Source organism: Trematomus bernacchii, unplaced genomic scaffold (genome assembly GCF_902827165.1).
Source record: "Trematomus bernacchii unplaced genomic scaffold, fTreBer1.1, whole genome shotgun sequence".
NCBI lineage: Eukaryota > Metazoa > Chordata > Actinopteri > Perciformes > Nototheniidae > Trematomus > Trematomus bernacchii.
In genome coordinates, this window is record NW_022988043.1 from 25111313 (window position 1) to 25134073 (window position 22761).

The 22761-nt window shown below is 40.9% G+C and overlaps 1 protein-coding gene across 1 annotated transcript in view; it reads left to right on the top strand.

The window, feature by feature from the left end:
* The first annotated feature begins 675 nt into the window (after window positions 1-675).
* top3b (DNA topoisomerase III beta) overlaps window positions 676-22761 on the top strand; it is a 39926-nt gene continuing 17840 nt past the window's right edge. The window contains exons 1-4 of the mRNA XM_034118367.1: window positions 676-840; window positions 20568-20699; window positions 21296-21402; window positions 21530-21604. Coding sequence (XP_033974258.1) covers window positions 771-840; window positions 20568-20699; window positions 21296-21402; window positions 21530-21604 — 384 coding nt within the window. The 5' untranslated portion in view covers window positions 676-770. The remainder of the gene's footprint in view (window positions 841-20567; window positions 20700-21295; window positions 21403-21529; window positions 21605-22761) is intronic.

Here is a 22761-nt window from a genome sequence, read left to right on the forward strand (position 1 = left end):
AACAACGGAAATCTCAGCGCAGAGCTGTTTCCCCGCCCATAATTTGAATGCAGCTTGAACCTCTGTGATTTCCAAAAGTGACTCACATAGTCATATTATACATCGTCATTTGATGAAATTGTGTATGTAAAACTATTGATCATAGCAGCGTTCAATACAAAAATAGAAGTAGGATTTGTTTTAAAAGATGTTTCTATTCTCCTAATTTGCTAGCAATATCCCATGGGTGGTAATGTTACTGTTCACTCTTGTTTTCCCTTCTAAATTTAAACTAACCCGGGGTTGCTACATTTCTGATCGTCTGTTGTGTGTCTTAAAGGTGGGGTATGTCATTTTGGAGAAATCAGCTCGAGTGCGCTAGAATTTGAAAATACACAGCCGGAAAAAATCTGCCACTTCCTTACAGAGCCTCTCCTCCAACACACACGAAACCTCACAGGAAAAAGAAAAGAAAAGATCTGTGTTGTGTGTATTGGGAAGAAAGACTAAGACTGGCTTAAATTATTAGCAGGAAAGAAAAGTGGACCTTGAAGATGTTCTTGGTTTAATTATGAATGTTATAGTTCATGTATAACTTTTGAAAACCTAACATCTCCGGAACAGTAGGTGGCGGTATGCACCTTATATGAAACGGTCGCTACCTGCCAAAATGTCAACAAAGAAGAAGAACAGAACCCTCCGTAAACTGTCATGGCCGCTCTGCTCGACATAGCAAGCACGTATATGGAAAGTAACTAGTTTTAAGTCTTAATCGTAAAGTGGCCGTCACAATGAGGACTGTCCTGATGGTGGCAGAGAAACCGTCCCTGGCTCTGTCCATTGCCAAAATCCTGTCTAAAGGTGAGTAGCAGAGTATGTGAGTATGTCTCTTTGTTGTTGGACACAGTACCTTTAAATAAGCAGTGTGTCAGGTAACTTGTTAACAGATTTAAAGTGTGAACAGTGTAGTGTGAGTTATATTTTGGTGTAATTTACGGTGACCCCGACGATGTCCACATCAAGAACAACCCGTTCACGTTAACCAAACTAAGACACTAGAGAAGCCTTTAGCCTTCCTGATGAAGGGCTGGCGGGTCCACACCATGGAGGTCCACACCACCGCGGGAGTTCTGATCTCTCACAGCCAGAAACAGCCAATCAGCAGCCGTTTCCTCATTACTTTAAATATGAACAAGCTACTAGTGATGGGCAAATGAAGCTTTGAATGAAGCATCGAACCACGAAAATAGGTTCATTTCTCGAAGCTTCAGTTACAGCGACCTCTCCTGGCGAAGTGCAAGGCTGCAGTGGGTTTAACGTATCTTTGCCTTGAAAAATATTCGATGCACACACACACTAGACTGAATATCATGTTCTATTTGCAATTAAAGATTGATAATTGTCTGTATTGGGTTATTGAGAAGAGAGTAGAGAGTGCTGGAAAATGTGGCATTGGTTGAGTGTGCTTGTGTAATTATGGCAGGGGGTGTTTATGTGGGATGGGGAACACTCAAATATCTTTATTGAGGTAGCCTACATTATTCTTTTTATTTTGTATTTTTCTAAAGGCATTTTTTTTGGCCGGAGAGGTCCTTTTATCAGTTATAGTATTAAAGTTGAAAAGCGGGCAATGATTACAAGTTCATCCATTCCAGGATTCGAACCAGTTGCACGGAGGAAGTCCCCGCATGCGGGCCACTGGCTCTATCCACTGGGCTATTTATTCTTTAAACTGTTGAACTTTTTTTTAATACTCATAATTGTCTTTTTGTTCACAACTTCTCCACATTTTGAAGTGTTTCCCGAGCCAGAACGACCTATCTTTCGTCCTGGCTTGCTCTATAATGATCCAATACAAATGCAATACCAACAACAACTCAACAGCAACAATGCAAACTACGACAACAACCCACACATTGCGCATTGTTTAGAGCGGTCATAAAGTGTTGAAGCGCTCAAATTTGAAACTGTTTCAACCTGTCACCTGTCAGAATCGAGACGAGGCAGTGCATTGAATCACCTGATTGGACGGCGAACCAGTGAGTTGATTCATTCAGGAAATGAAGCCGTTGCTGCTTCGGACCAAGCCCCCAGGAAGTGCGCTGGACTCTGAGGAAAATATTCGTTGTGGCCAAACGGCGGTACTACACTTCCGTATCAGTCGCTGGTCCCGGAAATACTTTTTCCCATTGACTTACATTGGGAAAGAGACGCCTGTAAATCGTTGGATAATTTTTTTTAAACTAAATAAACTACCCAATATGAACATTTGTATAGCCCTTATTAAAAACTTTCGGTTCTCAAGTTGTAAAATGTGCTAATAATGTTATTCTGAGAGTTATTTTCCTCTGCATTATGAACGCGGATCTAACCCACGGGACCGCGCCGCCCGGCACGTTCATGTGACGTGTTCAGTACTACATGAGTTTTACCTTTACCCATGGATGCACAATAAGAACGGATTATATGAATATTTGTGTGACGTTTCGCTCTCTCAAAAGTTGGGCCATTTTGTCTTCATGCGCCAATGAGCAACTCTCATAGGAATGAACGAGGCCCCGCCTCCCACGCTGTATCCAGTTCTTATTATACATCCCTGCTTCGGACGTCATATGTCAAGTGATTGACATATGGATTCTATGGAATAGGAAAACCAGGGTTTGAAGCACGTATCGAAGCTTCAGTGTCAAACTACCATCACTACAAGCTACATCATGTGCTTTCTATTAACTGCAGGCCAATTGAAAAAACACAATTTAGATCGTCTGCTCTAACCTCTTAGTCTATATTAACTCAAATTAGTCAATATATTGACTGCGGTCAAGCTAGCCTCCACTTCAGAAAACACAGTCAAGCCAGCCCCCACGTTGTATTGCGGTGCGCGAATATCCTATGCATTACGGTAGAGGCCTATAAAAATGGCCTTCAAAATAAAAGCGCTTATCGGTCAATAACAAATATACCTAAAAAACATACCAAACATATTCATATATACTGGAGCTTAAATTAAGAAATATGTAATAATGTGATCAATAATAATTTAAGGTCGCATTCACATCAGCCTTGTTTAGTCCGGTTGAATCGAACCCTGGTGCGTTTAGCCGCTTGGTGCGGTTCATTTGGGTCGGTGTGAACACAGTCCGAGACCTCTTAAGTGAACTAAACAACCGGACTCTGGTCCGCTAAAATAGGTGGTCTCGGAACGCTTGCTTGCGAACTCTGGAGCGGTTCATTGCTGGTGTGAACGCAGTCCGCACCAAAACATAGGAAGCGTAGTATTTACGTGTCACAAGAATGCGGATGTCTTCAAAATCTTTAGCGAAAGAGTCTTTCAAGACATCCGCGGTTGTTTAGTTAAAGTGGACCTATCATGCTTAAATGATATATTGTAGGGCCATACCTATATAAGGTATATTTATAAGTTTCTGTTTTCAAAATACCAAACAGATCATGCATTTTAGCCATGCCTCATTTCGCTCTATGTGCTGTTTGCTGTCTACGGCTGATTCTGTGAGACCACGCCCCCCTGCAGGAGAGGGTAGCCGTGCTCTGATCAAGTCAAGAGGGGGAGAAAAAAAGATCTCCGTCCTCCGTGTTTTATTTATATATACAGTCTATGGTTTTATTATATTATTATTATTATAGGCCTATAGAGTCGTTATTCATTTGTTTTAAAGCTCAATAAATAACAAAGAAGACCTTTGACCGGCACTTTTCTAATTTTGTCCGGAAGATTTAAACTTTAACGGACATCTTGACCGGCGAAAGAAACTGAAACTGAAACTCTGCCGCACGGTCCCCTCGTTCCTTGGAAGAGGCAGAGAGGTGGGTGTTTGTCATCTGCTGGTGGACTAACCGGAGAGAATTACAGTGCTTGCCTCGACGGGGAGGGATTGCATTGAATTAAAGCAGCTGGAGCAAACGCTTGCCTCGGGGAGGGAGAAAAAAAGCCACAGCGGAGAATAAACAGAAGGGTAACCATGGTTACCATATGCGCGGGAAGTCTTCTTCGCTGCTTTTGTGGCAGACTACAGCGCCACTTACAGGCCTGGCATATGTACTACAGCGTCTCCAGCGCTTTCGAGCAGCAATGGCCGGCCGTGGCCCAACCCCACATTCCCCTGATAGGTGGAGAGTTGGCCCAATAGCCGTAGCGCCACTTCTGAGAAGTGTTCAAATCTGGATCAGTCTGTATCAGATCCGTTGCAGCCCCTTTTTTTTAGAGATTTGGGTATGGAGGAAAGGTTCAAGGTTCAAGGTTCTTTATTGTCAATCTGACATAGCTACAGAGTAATTATGCAGTTGAAAATCTTATGTCACAGGCTTCTCCAACAATGCAACATAATAACATAACATAATAGAGAGGGTTGTGTTTTCTGACACTTGGTGAGTTCCCTGGAACACCGGGGACACATATTCATGTATAAAAGACGTACAAAAGTGCATTTTGCATGATAGGTCCCCTTTAAAGAGTGAAGCAGAATTAAGTGTTGAACAGTGTCCTGTAAAGTAAAAATGCTCCGTCAACTACATAAAAGTAAGAACACCTGTCGTCGGTGAAACGCCCCTCCTTACTGCAGAACGTCTCAATGTTTTTTAACGGACGTTGTCTGATTATATAATCATATGCGCGGGCCGCCAGTGTCTGTTGATCTCCAGATTAACAGCAGCATGAGAATAACGTGCCGAAAGTGCCGATGCTCCATGGCGGAGGCTCCGGTAGAAATTGCCGGGATTTGCGTTTTTACCCCCTTAATGTCTGACCAATGGTTGAACAGCATTTCCGTGCACATGACTTGTGTTTAAAGTTTATAGTCCGTTTGAGTTTTGCCCGTGTGAACGCAAACCGAACCTTCTGAAAAATGAAACAATGTAACAAACTGTCGTCTGGTGCACACCTGAAAACGGACTATTAGGTGTGAATGTAAAACTTAAGGATACAGTTATGAAGACATATCTGACCATTACATTCATTATTAAATTGTCCATTTCCACTGGGTGACTCATTTCAATTGATGTTGACACCATCTCACAACACTCCTAAAATAACATGACTTTCTGAAGCACAATTTAAAATGTATGCTGTTTAAAATCTCAAATTAGATCTATTGTCCATCTATATTTTCATTATTATTTAATGGAAACTGTCCATAATCAAAGTCTGAGTCATTCAAAGTCAATCAAATACTTATTTCACTAGCAGGACACCCCATCTAGTCACTCAGAGAGAATCAGGACAATCTGATGTAGAGTTTCAAAATAAAAACATTTGAAGTCTCATATATGGGCTATCGTCCCGCTGTTTTGAGATAAGAATAAAACAAAAACTCTCCAGTATCAAAGACTAATATCACTCCAGGGTGATTGCATGACACCCCAACTAGTCACTCAGAGAATATCAGGACAATCTGATGTACAGTTTCAAAATAAAAGACCTTTGAAATCTTATTTATGAGCTATCATCCCTCTGTTTTTAGATAGGAGTAAAACAAAAACTCTCCAGTATCAAATACTTATTTCACTTCAGGGTGATAGCAGGACACCCCATCTAGTCACTCATAGGGCTTTCACACCAACGCGATTCCCGTTCTAGCTCCGTGCTAGAGCTTTTCTGGTTCGGAACCGGTTTTTCTTTTCAGCCCCCGTTTTGTTCACACCGCCCAGAGCCCGACTGGTGCTGTCGCTGCTGCGTCATGACGTCACCGCTTACGTCGCTGATTTTCTCCACAATGGCGTTACGGCGCTCACTACAACAACAACAATGGGGGACTGCGTCATATGGGCTCAGAACAGTCTCATAATACACACATGCACACAGAAGGATTCACACTTGTATTTCATGATCCACAAAAGGATTCACACTTGTATTTCCGGATCCACACTTGTGTTTTTCAATGCACACACAAATGTGTTCCGTTTCATATACATGTAAATAAAATCCAAATACAGAAAAAGTTTTACATATGTATTTTTGATCCTCACATATTTGTTTTCCGTTTAAATCCCCTGAACCTGCAAACACAAACCGCTTTCTGTGCATGGATCGCTCTGCATTCGTGTGTGGGTTTTTTGAGACTCCCCTGACGGTCACCCGATTCGTACTTGTAATTTTTTCTATCTATAGCCAATCAGATGTCTCCTCAATTCTAAGCCAATCACATGAGCGCGCCCCCACGAGGGTAGATTTCTTGCGTTCATGTCACTTCATATACGCATTTTGCGTAGTCCGGAGCAGGGTTTCCGTGGACAGAATTTAATTTTACCGGACAAATTTGAAACTTACCGGTCATGTTTCAATAATAATAATAATAAGAATTGTGGAGCAGCGTTTCCGTTAGGTAATTACCGGACTATGACCGGATAATAACACGGGAGTAAGGATCATCTCTTTTCCTCTCTCCCTCCCTCTCTCCTGACAGCCCGTCAGTTTCTCATGCAGCTCGCTAAAACTTCACTCGCGTTTATGTCCATATCGATCAGATCCAGCTCTCCTGATCGGCCTTTATAGAGAGCACCGATCAAACTATTAAGAGTGAATATCGGCCGATAATGACCGGCGGGGCTCCCCCCGTTGACAGTTCACTGTCTAGCACTGGCTTCGTAGTGCACTGATCGATTAGGCTAAGCTAACCTGTAGCTGCTCCCTCCACACTCACAACAACTTCATACAGACATCAATAAAGCAGCTGTATTCGCCATACAGGAAACACATATTTAAAACGGTTTTGCCTGCCGTTTTTGTATACACAAGCATTCATTAATGGTTCGGAAAGTGGCACTGTACCTTAATAATATAAAGGCTTGTATTTGCGTGCATTTCCTGATCGGAAAGTGGCAATGTACTGAGAGTGGAAGTGTCCTGAGATTAGCGCCTGCAGGCAGGCTCCATGGACCTGTCAGCTCCGGACAGCGCAAAATGCGTACATGAAGCGCTACGTCATGAACGCAAGAAATCTACCCTCGTGGGGGCGCGCTCATGTGATTGGCTTAGAATTGAGGAGACATCTGATTGGCTATAAATAGAAAAAATTACAAGTACGAATCGGGTCACCGTCAGGGGAGTCTCAAAAAACCCACACACGAATGCACAGCGATCCATGCACAGAAAGCGGTTTGTGTTTGCAGGTTCAGCGGTTTTAAACGGAAAACAAATATGTGAGGATCAAAAATACATATGTAAAACTTTTTTCTGTATTTGGATTTTATGTACATGTATATGAAACGGAACACATTTGTGTGTGCATTGACAAACACAAGTGTGGATCCGGAAATACAAGTGTGAATCCTTTTGCGGATCATGAAATACAAGTGTGAATCCTTCTGTGTGCATGTGTGTATTATGAGACTGTTCTGAGCCCATAGCGTCGGGTCGATGATCGTGTTGCTTTTAATCATACGAAGCCAGATTAAATTAAATAACGACTTCTCCAACCTTATACTTTTCTCCAGAGTGCCGTGGTTCATTGTTTATTAATGTGTTTCAGCGGCATTTACCGACTGCTGCAGTGCTGCTCTTCCACGGGAGTTTATTCTCCCGTTAGCTCACACGGCAGCGGCCGCTGTAAAGTCTTCACTGTCTGACTGTCACACAAGCAGCTGATACATATCCCCAATTCCCCATAAGTGAATGTGTTTCAGTCTGAATTGACGCTGTTTGGCATCACAACGCTGTTATCAAAGTTTCTCCGGTATAAAATGGGTGATGTTAGCATAGCAACCGAAGCTAAACTGACTATATTGACTACTTGTTGCTATCCTATTGTGGCATAAGCCGTTTTCTACAGGCACATTTTACCGGCGTATTTTTCATTATGATTCTACTTGTGATAGTCGGACATGACAACCTGTGCAGCCCATGTATTGATTCCATCCGATAGCTGCTATAATAACAAACGTCTGCCTGCTCTCCACAATGATCAATAACAGCGAACGGATGGTCAAAGTAAGGTACAAATAAACAGAATCACACGAAGCCTGGTTAGTGTTGCCTGACTTTATAAAGCGTGTTTTTTTTTTACAAGTGTGTGGTTGCGTTCTAGTCACTTTGCTCAGCACTACTGCTTGTTACAATTACAATTATTTGCCGTACTCGCCTTTAACCGTTAGCTCCGGTTAATCTCGCCCCCCTCAGACGTAAGCGTGACGTATGCGGTTCTTGGTTCTAGACCGACAATTTTTTGGAGCTTGAAACAAACCGGATTCCGGAGCTTAGAGCCGGCTCCGCTGCGTTGTGAACAGGAAAAACCGGTGCTTTTCAGGCTCTAGCTCCGAACCGTCCCTGGAACCGCGTTGGTGTGAAAGCCCCATCAGAGAATATCAGGACAATCTGATGTACAGTTTCAAAATGGATGGATGGATACTTTATTCATCCCAAGTTGGGAAATTGGGTTGTCACAGCAGCATGGAGTCATTCTACAGAATCAAAATAGAATAAAATACAAAATAGAATAAAAAAAACTAAATAGAATAAATCTGAAAAAATAGAAGAGAAATAAAGGTTAAAGCAATAATATTCATATTTACTGTAAAATCTAAATCTAAATCTAAATGCACACTATAGAACAGACAAGAATACATTTGAAATTATCAAAGGTATGCACTGCGTGCATGTACGATGTAAGTACAATGTAGCAGACGGTCAAACAAAGTATGGTGCTGGGAGTTATCTGCTGGCCAGGGATGAAGAGTTGAGGGTTATTGCTTTAGAAATGTTTTTCTTTTTGTAGTTATGTACACATGACAAATAAAGCCTTTGAATTTTTGTGCATATCAGTGCCCCTAAAAATATATCTAATGGTATAGGACATCAAAGATTCAAAGGCTTTATTTGTCATGTGTACATAACTACATAAAGAAGTGGGCCGAATATTCGCTGCTGATTACTACCGAATATCCGGAGCCCGAAAAATGGTATTCGGGACAGCCCTACAATGAATATTATAACATTTAATGTAGCCTTACCGTGAAGGCTGACCTAAATACGGTGCTTTTCTACAGATAACCTTATCACTGCACTGGTAAGGTAAAACTAGGCCGGTTAATAAAATGTGAAGTGCTTTGTAACTTTGACCCGCTTGAATGAATACACACAAAATATGAAGAAAGAGTTATCTCTGGGGCTACTTCGCTGCCAGCTGTAGCCCCCAGGACCCGAAAGGGGCGTAGCCTAAGTACTTCAACATCAATGCATACGAATGTAGGTGCTCGATATATGCTGTATTGAACAAATACACTAACACAAACTAACTGTATCACTATAACATGATGGTGATAAAGAATGCACCTAACGTATTGCTGTTCATTATAGTAATACAAAAACGGCGCAATAACCCTCTTGAGTCTTTTTTAGATGTCTCCTTAAATCACCTTTTAAATGTACTTGTTATACATGGCACCCCTGTGTGTTACATATCAAAGCGTTCAGGACAGTCTCTGTTCTTGGTATAAAGTCACTCGCCTTAGAGCACTGTGTGATGAGATAATTAGCTCTAAAGCTGAACATTTGACATCCCATTTTTTTTAAATCTTCAAAACTCTTGTGAAAACACAGACTTACTCATGTCATCCATTTTTCTGGTGTTTTAGATTTGGTTTACCAAAGTCTTAGGTTCACAAAAGTAGTGTCATATATGACTAACACTGTATTTACATTTGTAATTCATGTCTAAAACGAAAATGTTTATATTCCCCACAGCAGGGACTGAGATACATCAGGACTGAATGACTTCATATGACATACCAAGGTTGTGTGATGTGTACAAATACAAATTCAGTGTTAGAACTCTTTTTCAACCAACAATATATTATAAATATAAGAAACTGGAAAATCTTACTATTTACAATATCAGAACTTTTTCAACCAACTACTCATTATAAATGTAAAGACAGGGGGAGCAGTGGCAGCGTCTTTGTCCGTCTTCCAAGACAGTGGGGCTGGCTGGCTGTGCAGGTGGGGGTGATGGTGCAGGGCTGCTGGTGGCTGTGTTGGGAGGGAGGTACGTTTGATTGTCCCGGGTTGATGCTGGTGACTGTGTGGGAGGTACGTGTGCTCTACGAGACCTCCTTGCTGGCGTGGTGTATCTTGACCTGGTGGCAGGCACAGATGGAGGTGGAGGCAGCTGTAGTGATGCTAGTCTGCTGGTCCTTGGTGGTGATGGCAGTGGTGAAGGCCCTTGAGCCACAGTGTATCTTGACCCGGTGGCAGGCACAGCTGGAGGTTCTGGCTCCTGGATATATGTCGCCTGTGAGCCGCTAGGCCCAGGCAGATGTGAAACCTCTCTGTAAAACAAATTAAAATGTAGGACAATAATTACTACTAAGTTCATTGAAATAAAGTTCAAGTGGCATGTTGCTTAAGCACAAATAACAAGGCACAACTAAAAAGAAAGTTTGGAAGGTGGGGCAGGAGTCTCTCTCTCTCTTTCTCACACACACACACACACACACACACACACACACACACACACACACACACACACACACACACACACACACACACACACACACAGGTATTTCCAGTTACTTTACTTCAGTATAAAATCACAGACACACATATAAATAAATCTAACAAAGTCCCCTCTGTACAAAACAGTAAAATACATGTCTATAGCCACTGTAAATGTCTCCGTTGTGGGACGAATAAACGATAATTTTTTCATCTACGCATGTAACCTCACTTTTACACATCAAAATAACTTTTACACATAGAAAACGTTTACACAGAGTAAAAGTTAACTATTTGAGAGTCTATTTTGTCCCAAGAAAAAGTTCAATAAACCTATTGTTCATTTTTGCGGTAATCCACACAAAGTGAAAGTACACTATTACTGTAATATTTACACTTACCCATGTCCAAATGGATCCTTGTTGACCCTGTATTCTTCTTCTTCAGATGAGTCGAAGCCTTCTGGTTCTGATGCTCCATTTTCACGAGTGCTAGCGAAAATAATCTCTAGCGCGTCCGTAACTGTTATGTTTTATTTAGTCATTTTCTCAGTCTCTCTCTTGTTTCTCACATACGTTAACTGATGGGAGATACGTGGTTTATGTTTTGTTCTTGGTCGGTAGGTCCTTAGTGATTTCTTAAGTGTCCATTTGTCATTTCAGACCAACATAGCTGCAGCTGCCCCGGCCGAGATTTACTTGACCGACATACGATACAACCAAATCCCACACAGTCTCACAATAGGTATCGCTGGAAAGCTACAGTTCCAGCGATTCGGTGGTTATCTGCATAATATTTGTTCTCCTTATAATCTAAAAGATCTGATTAAATACGTAGAATAATATGCGCACTTCGACATGGCGCTGCGAGCGTCAACTCCAGAGGGAAGCCATCATGCTCTTACTTTGAAACCTTGAAATGCGGAAATGTCGTCATCAGCAGGCCATCATATGGTTTCTGAAAATAACCGAGTGACACGAGCAGATTTCGGTCGAGACCGGCGGAAAGTTTGTCTCAAAACTCTGTGTGTGTAAAAAGACGATCCACAAGCAGAGATCTGAGATCCACAAGCGCATTTTTGGTCGACAAATACAAAATGGATTCACAAATGCCTGATCGAAGTGGTCAATGTTAAAGAGATATTCACAAATTCCTTTTGTTTATTTGTAAATTAATTATAGTATTCACAGATCTTTTTTTTATTTGTGAAAATATTTAGCGTATTTGCAGATCCGTTTTACATTTGCAAATTTATTTGTGAGTTTGCAAATCTTTTAAATGCATTTGTGGATGGTGTTTTACATTTACAAATCACATATTTACACACAAATTATTTTGATGTTCACACAAATATTTATGAGACAAATCTAAGCCCATAAGGCTGGCTTGACCGTCACCGCAGTATATATTGTGGAATAACGTGGTTACGGGATAAGGATGCATTGGTGGACTTAGATCAGTCTCAATAGGTTATGCACACAAAAAGATTCCCAAGTGAATTTTGTGATTAATAAATATATATGATTCTCCACAAAATTATTTAGCAATGCACACATAATTTATCGTAGTATACAAATAATCCACAGAAACCATGCATTAAAAAAAACAAATATTCCTACTGACAAAGGGTCATTGTCCCAAAATTATTTTATTTTGTCACTTGAAGACCATTTTATGCCACAGATATGAAATGATAATACACTAGCATAATAATGCATATGCACTTTTCATTCTTAAAAATATATTCAGACATTTTGATTGGATTGGATTTTTTTTTGTCAGTGTTAAGGACATTAATGACAGAGTGCAAAGTAACAACATATAAGCTTTAATTGATAGCAATTTTATGTTTCCACTGTTTTTAAAGAGTCGACATATTGGCTCATTCAGGTAACAGGCTTTTCTGGACTATTCACTCTCTTGACTCTCACTTAAACCCAAAATGTGCCCACCATGGAGCTGTAGATTGTACGCCCATTGGACCAATATTCTTCCAAACTTTCTGGCCTGTCAGTACCCGTAAAAACCCCTATCCTCAATGTTATCTTACCTCTACCTGTGTCCTCTACTCTGAAGCCAGTACCCAGAATATATTTTCTTTATCTGGGTTCACTAACCCTAACAACAACAATCCTGCTAAGCAGTTCTACAATGCTGGCTATCACCTCTGTAAATAAACCCAGGGTTTCTCAGTCTGGCTATGACTGCGTTTCACTTAAAAGGGGAGGAGTTTGCAGCAAAAAATCATCATATTTTACAAATGAACAGCATATAACATAGCTAAAAACGCTCAACACTTAATCCAGTCTAAAAGCAACACAGTTTAAGATGCCAAATGCAGGAAGGACGGGTGGCAAAAGAAACCCCTTGGTAATGCATACATTAACCGGCTCATATTATCTCATATCTTATCTTGGTTACTATTAGGTTGACTTATTTAATATGTGTATAACATTGAATTAATGTGTTGCTTGAACGCAGCTTTTCATTTTATCTTCTTAATCTTCCTATTTTTTTTTAAAGGAAACAAGGCTTATTTATTAGCATTAAATTGCCAAACATTCATTTACATTTTAAGTGCATTCTACTGTTCACCACTTTGAGTTATGTTTTTATTTACTCCCAAGTCTGTTTTAACCAACCAGGCTTGCAGCTGAAAGACTAAGGCATAAATAATGAATATTGACCTCCTAAGACCGTGTCTCAAGCCATGAACCAATCTTGAACATCACCTGACCCGGAAAGGTCCAGTGTGCAGCATACGTCACCAGCTATCCCATTAAGAAGTGAACCACAGTCTTAGTACTGAAAACCCAGGGTTAAATCTGAAGTTACTAACCCCAAATCCTGCTCTGTAAGTCTGACACAGAGGAGAGAGAGCAGACGAGGGGACATGTGACAGGGAAGTGACATGTTCATTCGCCTTAGGCGCTGTGAAAGAACGCTCTGGCATCATGTTGGCTAACATTTGGGTGACTTTCTCATTAAAACAAACACGCATGTTAAAACAAATGGCAATATCTAAGTCAGCAAAAATGATGAGGCTATGTCCATATAGAGTACAATAAGTCGATAATGTATTGTTGTGACAGGCCTATCAGCCATTCCTGCTCAGCTATGCCTGGAGATGGCACATATACACGCTATGGTGATGAGCTCAAACTCCGGAGAGTAGCTGGCTGAGGGAAAGCAGCTGGGGTTCTTCCTGAGGACAGGCATCCTCAGGGACACGGGGATGGTCTCCAGACCAAAAGCACTGTCCAGCCCCCTGCAGGAGTGGCTGCTGTGGCAGCTGGCCTCATGGATGACCTGAGGCACCCGGTTCAGGTCGATGTTCTCCCTGGAGACAGATCACAGACAGGCTTTATTCATTGGTGAATCTGCTGCTCATAAGAATCCTTCATCTAAAGGATTATTTAAGCCACCTGGCGAAAAATTCTGCAATCCTGTCTGTTCGCAGATGTTTTCAGTAATACACAGGGATGTTTCTCAAATAATCAAACAAGTCATACCGTTCATGATAAAGTATCATTCTCTGGGATCATTGCCCACACAAAGACCGCACTTAATACAAAGCACTTCAAAGTTATTTGTCTTTGTCATGTGCAAGCAATGTAACGGTTACATTTCTCATCACATAGAGAAATGACAAAGTGGTCATTATGCTATGGTGTGCTGTTGGCAATTGAATATTATACCTATTAGGGGTGCGCCTAAAAGTTTGCCAGCCGCCCTTAAACAACAAATGATTAAATATAATTATTTATAATAAACAAATATTCTTTTAAATGAATTGCTTCAAACTTGAAATTAGTTTGTTTCACTTAGTTTAGTCTTGTATAAAATGTAATACTTTTGGTTTTTAGGCTATCGGTCAAACAATACAATACATTTGACACTTCAAATTAGTTGTAATAAATAAAATGACCCAATGAATGGTTGATTTAGGGCAATTGGTAAATTAATCATTACTTGGAGTGATCATTAGTTTCAGTTCCATTTACACATTTACATTTGATCTTTCCTCATTCATATTCTTTCCTCTTTTCTTCTTCACTCCCAGTTCAGTCAGCTGGTGCTTCTACCAAAGTGTCATCAATAGGTAGCCACAATCTTCTTGATTATTTGAATGCAAGGACATTGTAAAAAAACAGCTGATAGCTATTTACTAGCATGCAATTTGTCATTTCCTAATGTCCAATCAACATTTTAAAGCACAGAGAGACTTAATTGACAATGGTATTCCTTGGAAAATGATGATGATTTTTGCTCTAAAAATGAAAAAACTACAGAGTTCTCAAGTTGACATTTACAGGTCTAGGTTTGTCCCGAATAATGGAACAAAATGAAACATCCGAAGAGACTGATTAATATTTTAAAAAGTTCTGTTAATCATCTAATGGATTATTTGATCCACTCTTCCAGAACGACTGGTTGAGAATAGAATAGTGTGTTTTAGCTTAAAGACAGTAATGGTGGTGTGTACACTCACACGTAGCTCCAGGTGGCGATGCTGCGCTCGTTGATTTGGCTGGGCAGGTTCACCAGCTGGCTGTGGAAGTCCTGCAGGCTGTAAGTGCAGAAGGATTCCTCCACACACTGGCTGCCCAGCGGAAGGGCCACACACTGGTTCAGGGCCGCGAGGTACAGCAGGAAGACCCGCAGCAGCTACACACATTACTCGGTTAGTCTCATTTCTCTGCGTCACTTTCCGGGAGATGTCTTGCATCAGTCTACTTTTCCTCAAACTGAAAATACTGCATATCACAATGCTTTGGAAATGATTATGATTTGTTTTTGTCCCTCAAGGATAAGCCGACAACTCTGAGTGGCATTCCATACTGATTTATTAAAGGCTGTCAGGACTCAGCTCTGCTTTGTATCAAACACTTTATTTAGTGCACTGCTTACCAAAAGGTTTTAAAAACTGTCATTTACAGTAAGCTGACCTCAAATATATGTTAAGATATGTAATCTTGTTTCTTATTCTTTGATAAAAAGGTCTAGTTCTTGATATGAATTACAGTTTGGCCCATTTCATTCTTAAGTTCTTGTACATCTACTTGTGCTCAGATCGCTACAGAAACAATATTACAAGGGTATTGTTAATAATTTCCAAGGATATCCAGCCCTACTTTAATAGTTAGTGTAAAGGATGGCCTCTTGTGGCTTATTATTTAAACGTTCACGTTAAGACCAAAACTATTCTACTTTTAAGGTATAACCCAACATGGAAGCTGTCAAAAATGTCCGTCATCATCACCATTAACATGAAGGCAACTTTCTTACCTGGAGCTGTTCCATGGCTGAAGTTTGTCGCTTGAGATGGGCTGCTCCTGGGTGCTGTAGGTCTTATGTTGTTTCCCTTGGTGTCTGTTGGAGTAGATCTGCGACCTGTCTCTGGACCTGCCTCTATTTATTTGCCCTCATTGTAGCATTCCCATCCGAATAGTTTGCGTCCATGTTCCTTCATTAGCAGTCAACCTTGAAAGAATAATTGTATTCAGAGAAGACGTCATGTGCATGGTAACTAAGGGATGACTTCCCCCTCAATTAATGGAATATGCACTCCTGTTCCTGCCATGTTCTGACCTCCTGTAAAAGTCTGACTCATCAGAGCCCCGAGTTTTAGAATAAAAACAAAAAAAGTAAATAAAGTGTACATTTTGAAGCGCATTGCAAAAGTTGTGTTTTCTAATTCATTTTTATTTATTGAATATCTTCAAAATGATGTACTTTAATCTCACGATACTTCCTTATTATATCTGCATATTATAAAATATAAGGTTGCTATTATTTTATAACTTAAGTTTTATATAGTATCAAATCAAGTTTTATTTATAAAGCACATTTAAAAGCGATTTTTGGTTGAGCCAAAATGCTGTACATTTAATAAAAACACATTACTACAATCACAATAAAAGACAATAATTTACAACAGAAATATAAAAAACAGGTGTCATACTCCGCTCTGACTAGAAGGCCAGAGAGAAGAAGTGAGTCTTTAGTGAGGATTTAAAGAGCGTCATAGCTCCGGAATGCGGTTCACTTCCACCTCCAAAAAATTGTCGGTCTAGAGGCAAGAGCTTCGGAGCTATGACGCGGCGTTGCTTACGTCTCTCTTACGTCGAGGCGTGCAGGAAACTAAACCCACCTCCCCTGAACATGGGTCGACTGAAGAGTCTCGTCATGCCTGCCTACAAGCAGTAGCGCTGAGCAAAGTGACTAGAAGGCAACCACACACTTATACAAAAAAACACGCTTTATAAAGTCAGGCAACACTAACCAGGCTTCGTGTGATTCTGTTTATTTGTACCTTACTTTGACCATCCGTTCGCTGTTATTGATCATTGTGGAGAGCAGGCAGACGTTTTGTTTGTTATTATAGCAGCTATCGGATGGAATCAATACATGGGCTGCCCAGGTTGTCATGTCCGACTATCAGAAGTAGAATCATAATGAAAAATACGCCGGTAAAAAGTGCCTGTAGAAAACGGCTTAGCAAGTAGTCAGTTTAGCTTCGGTTGCTATGCTAACATCACCCATGTTATACCAGAGAAACTTTCATAACAGCGTTGTGATGCCAAACAGCGTCAATTCAGACTGACACACATTCACTTAAAGGGAACTGGGGATATGTATCAGCTGCTTGTGTGACAGTCAGACAGTGAATACTTTAGAGCCGTGTGAGCTAACCCGGAGCTAACGGGAGAATACACTCCCGTGGAAGAGCAGCCAGTCAGCGCTGCAGCGGTCGGTAAATGCCGCTGAAACACATTAATAAACAATGAACCACGGCACTCTGGAGAAAAGTATAAGGTTGGAGAAGTCGTTATTTTATTTAATCTGGCTTCGTATGATTAAAAGCAACACGATCATCGACCCAACGCAGTCCCCCCCCGTTGTTGTTGTTGTGAGCTCCGTTGGGGAGAAAATCAGCGATGTAAACGGTGACGTCATGACGCAGCAGCGGCAGCTGGGCGGTGTGAACAGAGCGGGAGCTGAAAAGGGAAACCGGAGCTGAACCAGAAAAGCTCTAGCTAGGAGCTAGAAAGGGAAAAGCGCTGGTGTGAAAGCCGCACATTGGAGGGGCAGAGTGTTCCAGAGCCTAGGGCCAGCTGCTGCGAAGGCTCGGTGCCCTCGGGTTTTGAGCCTGGTCTTGGGCACTACCAGCAGCAGCTGGTCAGCAGACCTTAAGGCTCTGGCTGGGGTGTAGCAATAGAGGAGTTCGGCTATATAGGCCGGAGCCAGCCCATTTAGGGCTTTGAAAACAAATAAAAGGATTTTAAAATCAATTTGGAACCCTAACCCTAACCTGAGGCCAGAATTGGGGTGATGTGGTCACGCTTTTTGTGGCCAGTCAGCAAACGTGCAGCTGCGTTTTGGACTAGCTGCAGGCGTTTAATAGAGGCCTGGTCCATACCCACATACAGAGCGTTGCAATAGTCCAGTCTCGAGGTTACAAAGGCGTTAATAACCCTTTCTAAGTCATTAAAAGATAAATACGACTTGGTTTTGGCCAATAGTCGTATTTAAAAAAAGCAGGATTTGACTACAGTGCTGACCTGCTTGTCGAATTTAAAAGTGCTAGTGAAGGTCACTCCAAGGTTCATGACAGAGGGGAGGATGTTTTCATTGAGTATAGTGATTAAATAAATAACACGTTATAGAGATAGATAGATAGATAGTACTTTATTGATCCCAAATTGGGGGGAAGTTGTTGTTACAGCAGCATAAAAGGCATTTTACAATAAAACAAAACTACAAAATATACAAGAATAGAAAGAAAAATAAAATATACATGTTGAAATAGAAAATATACATGCAGATATTATATATACAAATATATATATATATTCAAAATATATGACATTATGGAATATGGAGTATAAATATTGAACAGATTATGTATGAGTAAAATGTCCCACATGGTTTAATTTCTAGAGAAACTATGGAGCAGAGAGTTCTCTTCCAGCCAGAGGTGATTTATTGTACAGTGTTATTGCAGTGGGCAGGAATGTTTTCCAGTATCTGTCCTTGTGACATTTATTTGTGTGATATAAAAATAGTTGTACAATAAATAGCTAAAGAAAATAAATGCTACAAAGCAAGCCTAAAATGTTTGGTACGGTCTCATAATGTTCTCCCTGGCTTGACTTTGCCCTTTGCTTCTTGCAGATTGACGGACATTGAGCAGTACACACCAGAAGTCAGTCTGTCTCAAAGAGTCCGTGTCCACTGTTCTCACTAAAATAATATATTATTTTTGTAATAAAAAACTACCCTGCGGAACTAAAAGTTCCATTAAAAGACAACAATAGAACACTTACAGGTCATACAACATGATCTATAGGGCAATACACAAAACCCTAGCATACAAAGGCCACGTTTACACGGTGACGAAAAGTGTTGTATCCGCTACAGTTCTCTATTGTATGGACGGTTCGTCCACACGAGGCCGTAACGGAACCGCGGAAACTGAGCCCTCAAGCGGTAACGGGTCCCAAGGTGGGTAGATCTGCGGACGAAACGCTCTGGGGGGCCAAACGGCTCCATGTGTACGTCCTATACGATCATTTCCTGATAACGATGACGCCATAGCCCCACCTCTCCCCACCTCTGCTGCTCACCCCGGCGTCACCCGCGTGTTTCGCCAACAACAACAACAACAATGGCGGATCACAGGGTTGCTTTCGTGCTCCAGACGCTACTGACCATGCTACAGATGTTAGTGCAAAAATATACAGCTCCTCTACCACAACCATCAGCAACAAGCGGGCATCCAGCGGGTCGAGCGGTCTCATCTGGACGGACACGTTTCTTGAGCCGATTCCGTGTGCACGGAAGACTTTTTTGATATCGACTAAGGTTCGTTTTCGTCTCCGTGTAAACGTGGTCAAAGACTTCTTACCAGTAGAAATCACAAATAGCCCCAAATGGCTTTTGTTTCTCTTCCAAAAGATTTACAACATTTCTATTACATTTAGAAAAAGGTTACATTTCATGAAGTTTACACTTTGTTAAAGCTTTAATCCCAGAATTTCCTTCAGGCCTGATTCACACATGGGAATATTTATATATTCTCCAAATCCTATGAAAAGAGAGTTTCTAAGTGTTGGTCCAACTCTTAAGACTTTTTGTCTTCCTAACCCTGTCTTTGATGTGCCCATCCCCACCGGAGTACTTTTACCCGTACTTTTCCCGTTTAGTTCCGTTAGTGCCTGGAATTTTGCGTTCACACCAAAAAGAGAACTTAGTTCAGAGAACTTTTACCCCCATTTTTAGTGCCTGCTAGAGAGGTGGGACTATCCTGGGGAGAAAAAGTACCAATTTCTGATTGGCTGGGCGAAGTGCAAACCACGCCCCGTAAAACTCTGAAAAGTTTTTTGAAGCCGCCATTGTATTTGCTGGCATTAGCATTATTAGCATTAGCATTAGCCCGCGCACCAACGGAGAGAGAATAACTTATGGCAAAAAAAAAAACAGGTGTCGGCGTTCTGGCGATTTACTCGGAGGGCTTCAGTAGAAGCTGCTGGGAGTCCCAGCAGCTTCGACTGAAGCCAGTCCCCAACTCCGGGGACTTCCGGCCGGGGACTTCGGGTGGCAGTATACGCCGTGAAGTTGTTTGCGGCCTGCCAGTAAACCCAAAGCAGAAGAAGACGAAGTGACGTCAGCGGCTTCATTTGCGTAATCTTCCGGGAACTTATTCCGGTGTGAACGCGATCGGCTCTTAGTTCCATGGGTGTACTAAGTGCTGGGAACTAAGTACGGCAAAGTACTTGGTGTGAAAGCGGCTATTGGGTTCTACTGAAGAACTACATCTTTAGTAGAAGGCTATATGTTTTAACTATATGTTTTCAATAACAGGCTCATTAATTCCCTCTAACATCTGGTTTTTAATAGTTTTTGGACAAATACATTGGAACACATTAGGCTTTGGTACACACAATACTTGTGTTGGTTTGGATCTTTTCAGAGTTTCAACCATATTAATTACCTCTGCAATTGATCATTTATGTGTAAGCCTTTGCATTTTTATGTAGTTAGGTGGGCATTTAAATGTTTTTTTCATGGGCCTATAAAACCTGCACCTTTTTTAAAAGACTTTTGACTAATTACATTATCTTTTATCCTTGGCCTTAAGGAAATTGTACAAGTCGCAAGGGTCTCAACGGAGCATGCTCAGTGCACGAATACCCCGGCAGCTTCCAGGGCCAAAGTGTACGCTTTAAGATGACTTCTGTGTGTGGACATGTGATGAGTCTGGATTTCATCGGTGGGTATCATCTCCTGCTCACCCTAACCCACCCAACCTTCACTGATGACATTTCCTTGCAGTGCTTAATAATGTAATAACATGTTTTTAAGAGTTCAGTTTTCTGAATCTGTGTCAGAAAAGGAAAAACGTTATCAGTACATCCCTAATCATGACCTGATCAACATCTTAAACATGAACATTCTTAATTGAATGTACCATTACACCTTTCTAAAAGTAATAACTAAAAACACCATTTAACAGTAAATATGAATTGTTACCATCAAATTGGAGATACAGATCCCACAATTGAATAGGGTTAGACTGAAGCACTCCTTTGTGCACCAGTCAATCCTCAAATGAAATACAGAGTTTATAAATGTACGTTAGAAGCTCTTGAACATACTGTCTTCAGTGATTGTATTGTTGTGTTAATTGTCTGTTTCCCCCGCTTAATATTTGAGGATGGAGCTGCTGTAACATATGTAAAATGTCTGAAAAATGTCAGACTTGATCTGACAATAAAGTATTAATCGTATCGTTTTACGTGTTTCAACCTATTTAGCTCCCATTTCTTGTCCTTTCTTACAGTTTAGGCTTTGTTGTTGTTTTTTTAGGGAAGTACAACAACTGGGACAAGGTGGACCCTGCAGAACTCTTTAGCAAAGCTCCGACAGAAAAGAAGGAGGCCAACCCTAAACTCAACATGGTCAAGTTCCTCCAAGTAAGTGACCCAGATATTGATTTTCAGAAGACATTGGAGCTCACAGCATTCTTATTAATCATCTGGATGTCAGTGTTTCATGGATTATATTTGTGGTGCTTACCCCACATTTCTGGTGTCATGTCAGGTTGAAGCGAGAGGCTGTGACTACGTGGTTCTATGGTTGGACTGTGATAAAGAAGGGGAGAACATCTGCTTTGAGGTAATTCAGGGCCGAATTCAAACCTGCTATTAATGCGAGCATTATCTGAAGATGTTATGTATAAAAGGACATCCAATCCTTGGCTCTTTTCACTAGGTATTAAAAACATTATTTTGGTTGTACTGCCGTTGTTATTTAATCTCGATATACAAATAGTTCAGACGGCATGGTTCACAACATGCCTAATCCTAGGTCAGTGCTGCTTTTTGGGTTCTGCTCATTTTCTTTTGCTGAAAAGGAGTCTGCTTAGTCAAAAGGAAGAGATGACATGTTGCTGTTCAGTGCACTTAAGTAGCACTTGTATTCTCATTGGGTTAAACTGCACTGCAGATGATCAGAATTTCCTCACATGCAGGAACACGTATTCCTCATCGCTCAGTTTGACCACATCTGATGCAGTTAGTGGGCTGACATCACACTTATATTGACTGCTAACTGAATATATCATATTGTTTAATACTGAGTATTCTTTTCACTCCAACTAAATCTACAGTTTGAAATATACATTACGCTCCCCATTTCAAGTGATTTGTGCGATCCACCTCTTCACGCTTCACACGGCATTGTCACAATCTGACTGTTCCACTTAATCAATTCATCGCTGATGCTGCTTCTTTTTTGACACAGGTTTGATTTAGTGCAGCTTAGAAGAGTATCTGAACCCATTCTAATAATCTTGATTGATTGATTCTTATAGTTCAGGGGTATTCAACTAAAATTCAACGAGGTCCAGTTAGAGAAAATGTCCCCATGCAAAGGTCCGGAACATCAACATGTCTAAGTTGCTTTATGAATTAGTGTGATATATTGAAGTAGCCTGCAGCTTTATCAACGTCTGCATGTCATCAACAACTGACTGCCAATCAAATAAAGAAAGTACAATTTAAAAAAAACAAAAAACAACAATATTTATTGTCAATTAACATTGAACTATACAGATATACAGTAACATACTGTGGATATGCAACAGTCTTCCTCACTGTCCTCCTCAGTGTCTCCTTCACTGTCCTCTATTTCCACTTCTTGCATGGTAGATGATGAAGATACTGCAGTCTTCCTCCCTGTCCCCGTTTAAGCCTCCCATTTGCTTTCTCCAAACTTGTTGCCAAAAAAAGTCCTTGCATTTCCTGAGGCCAAATTGAAGGATCAAATACTAA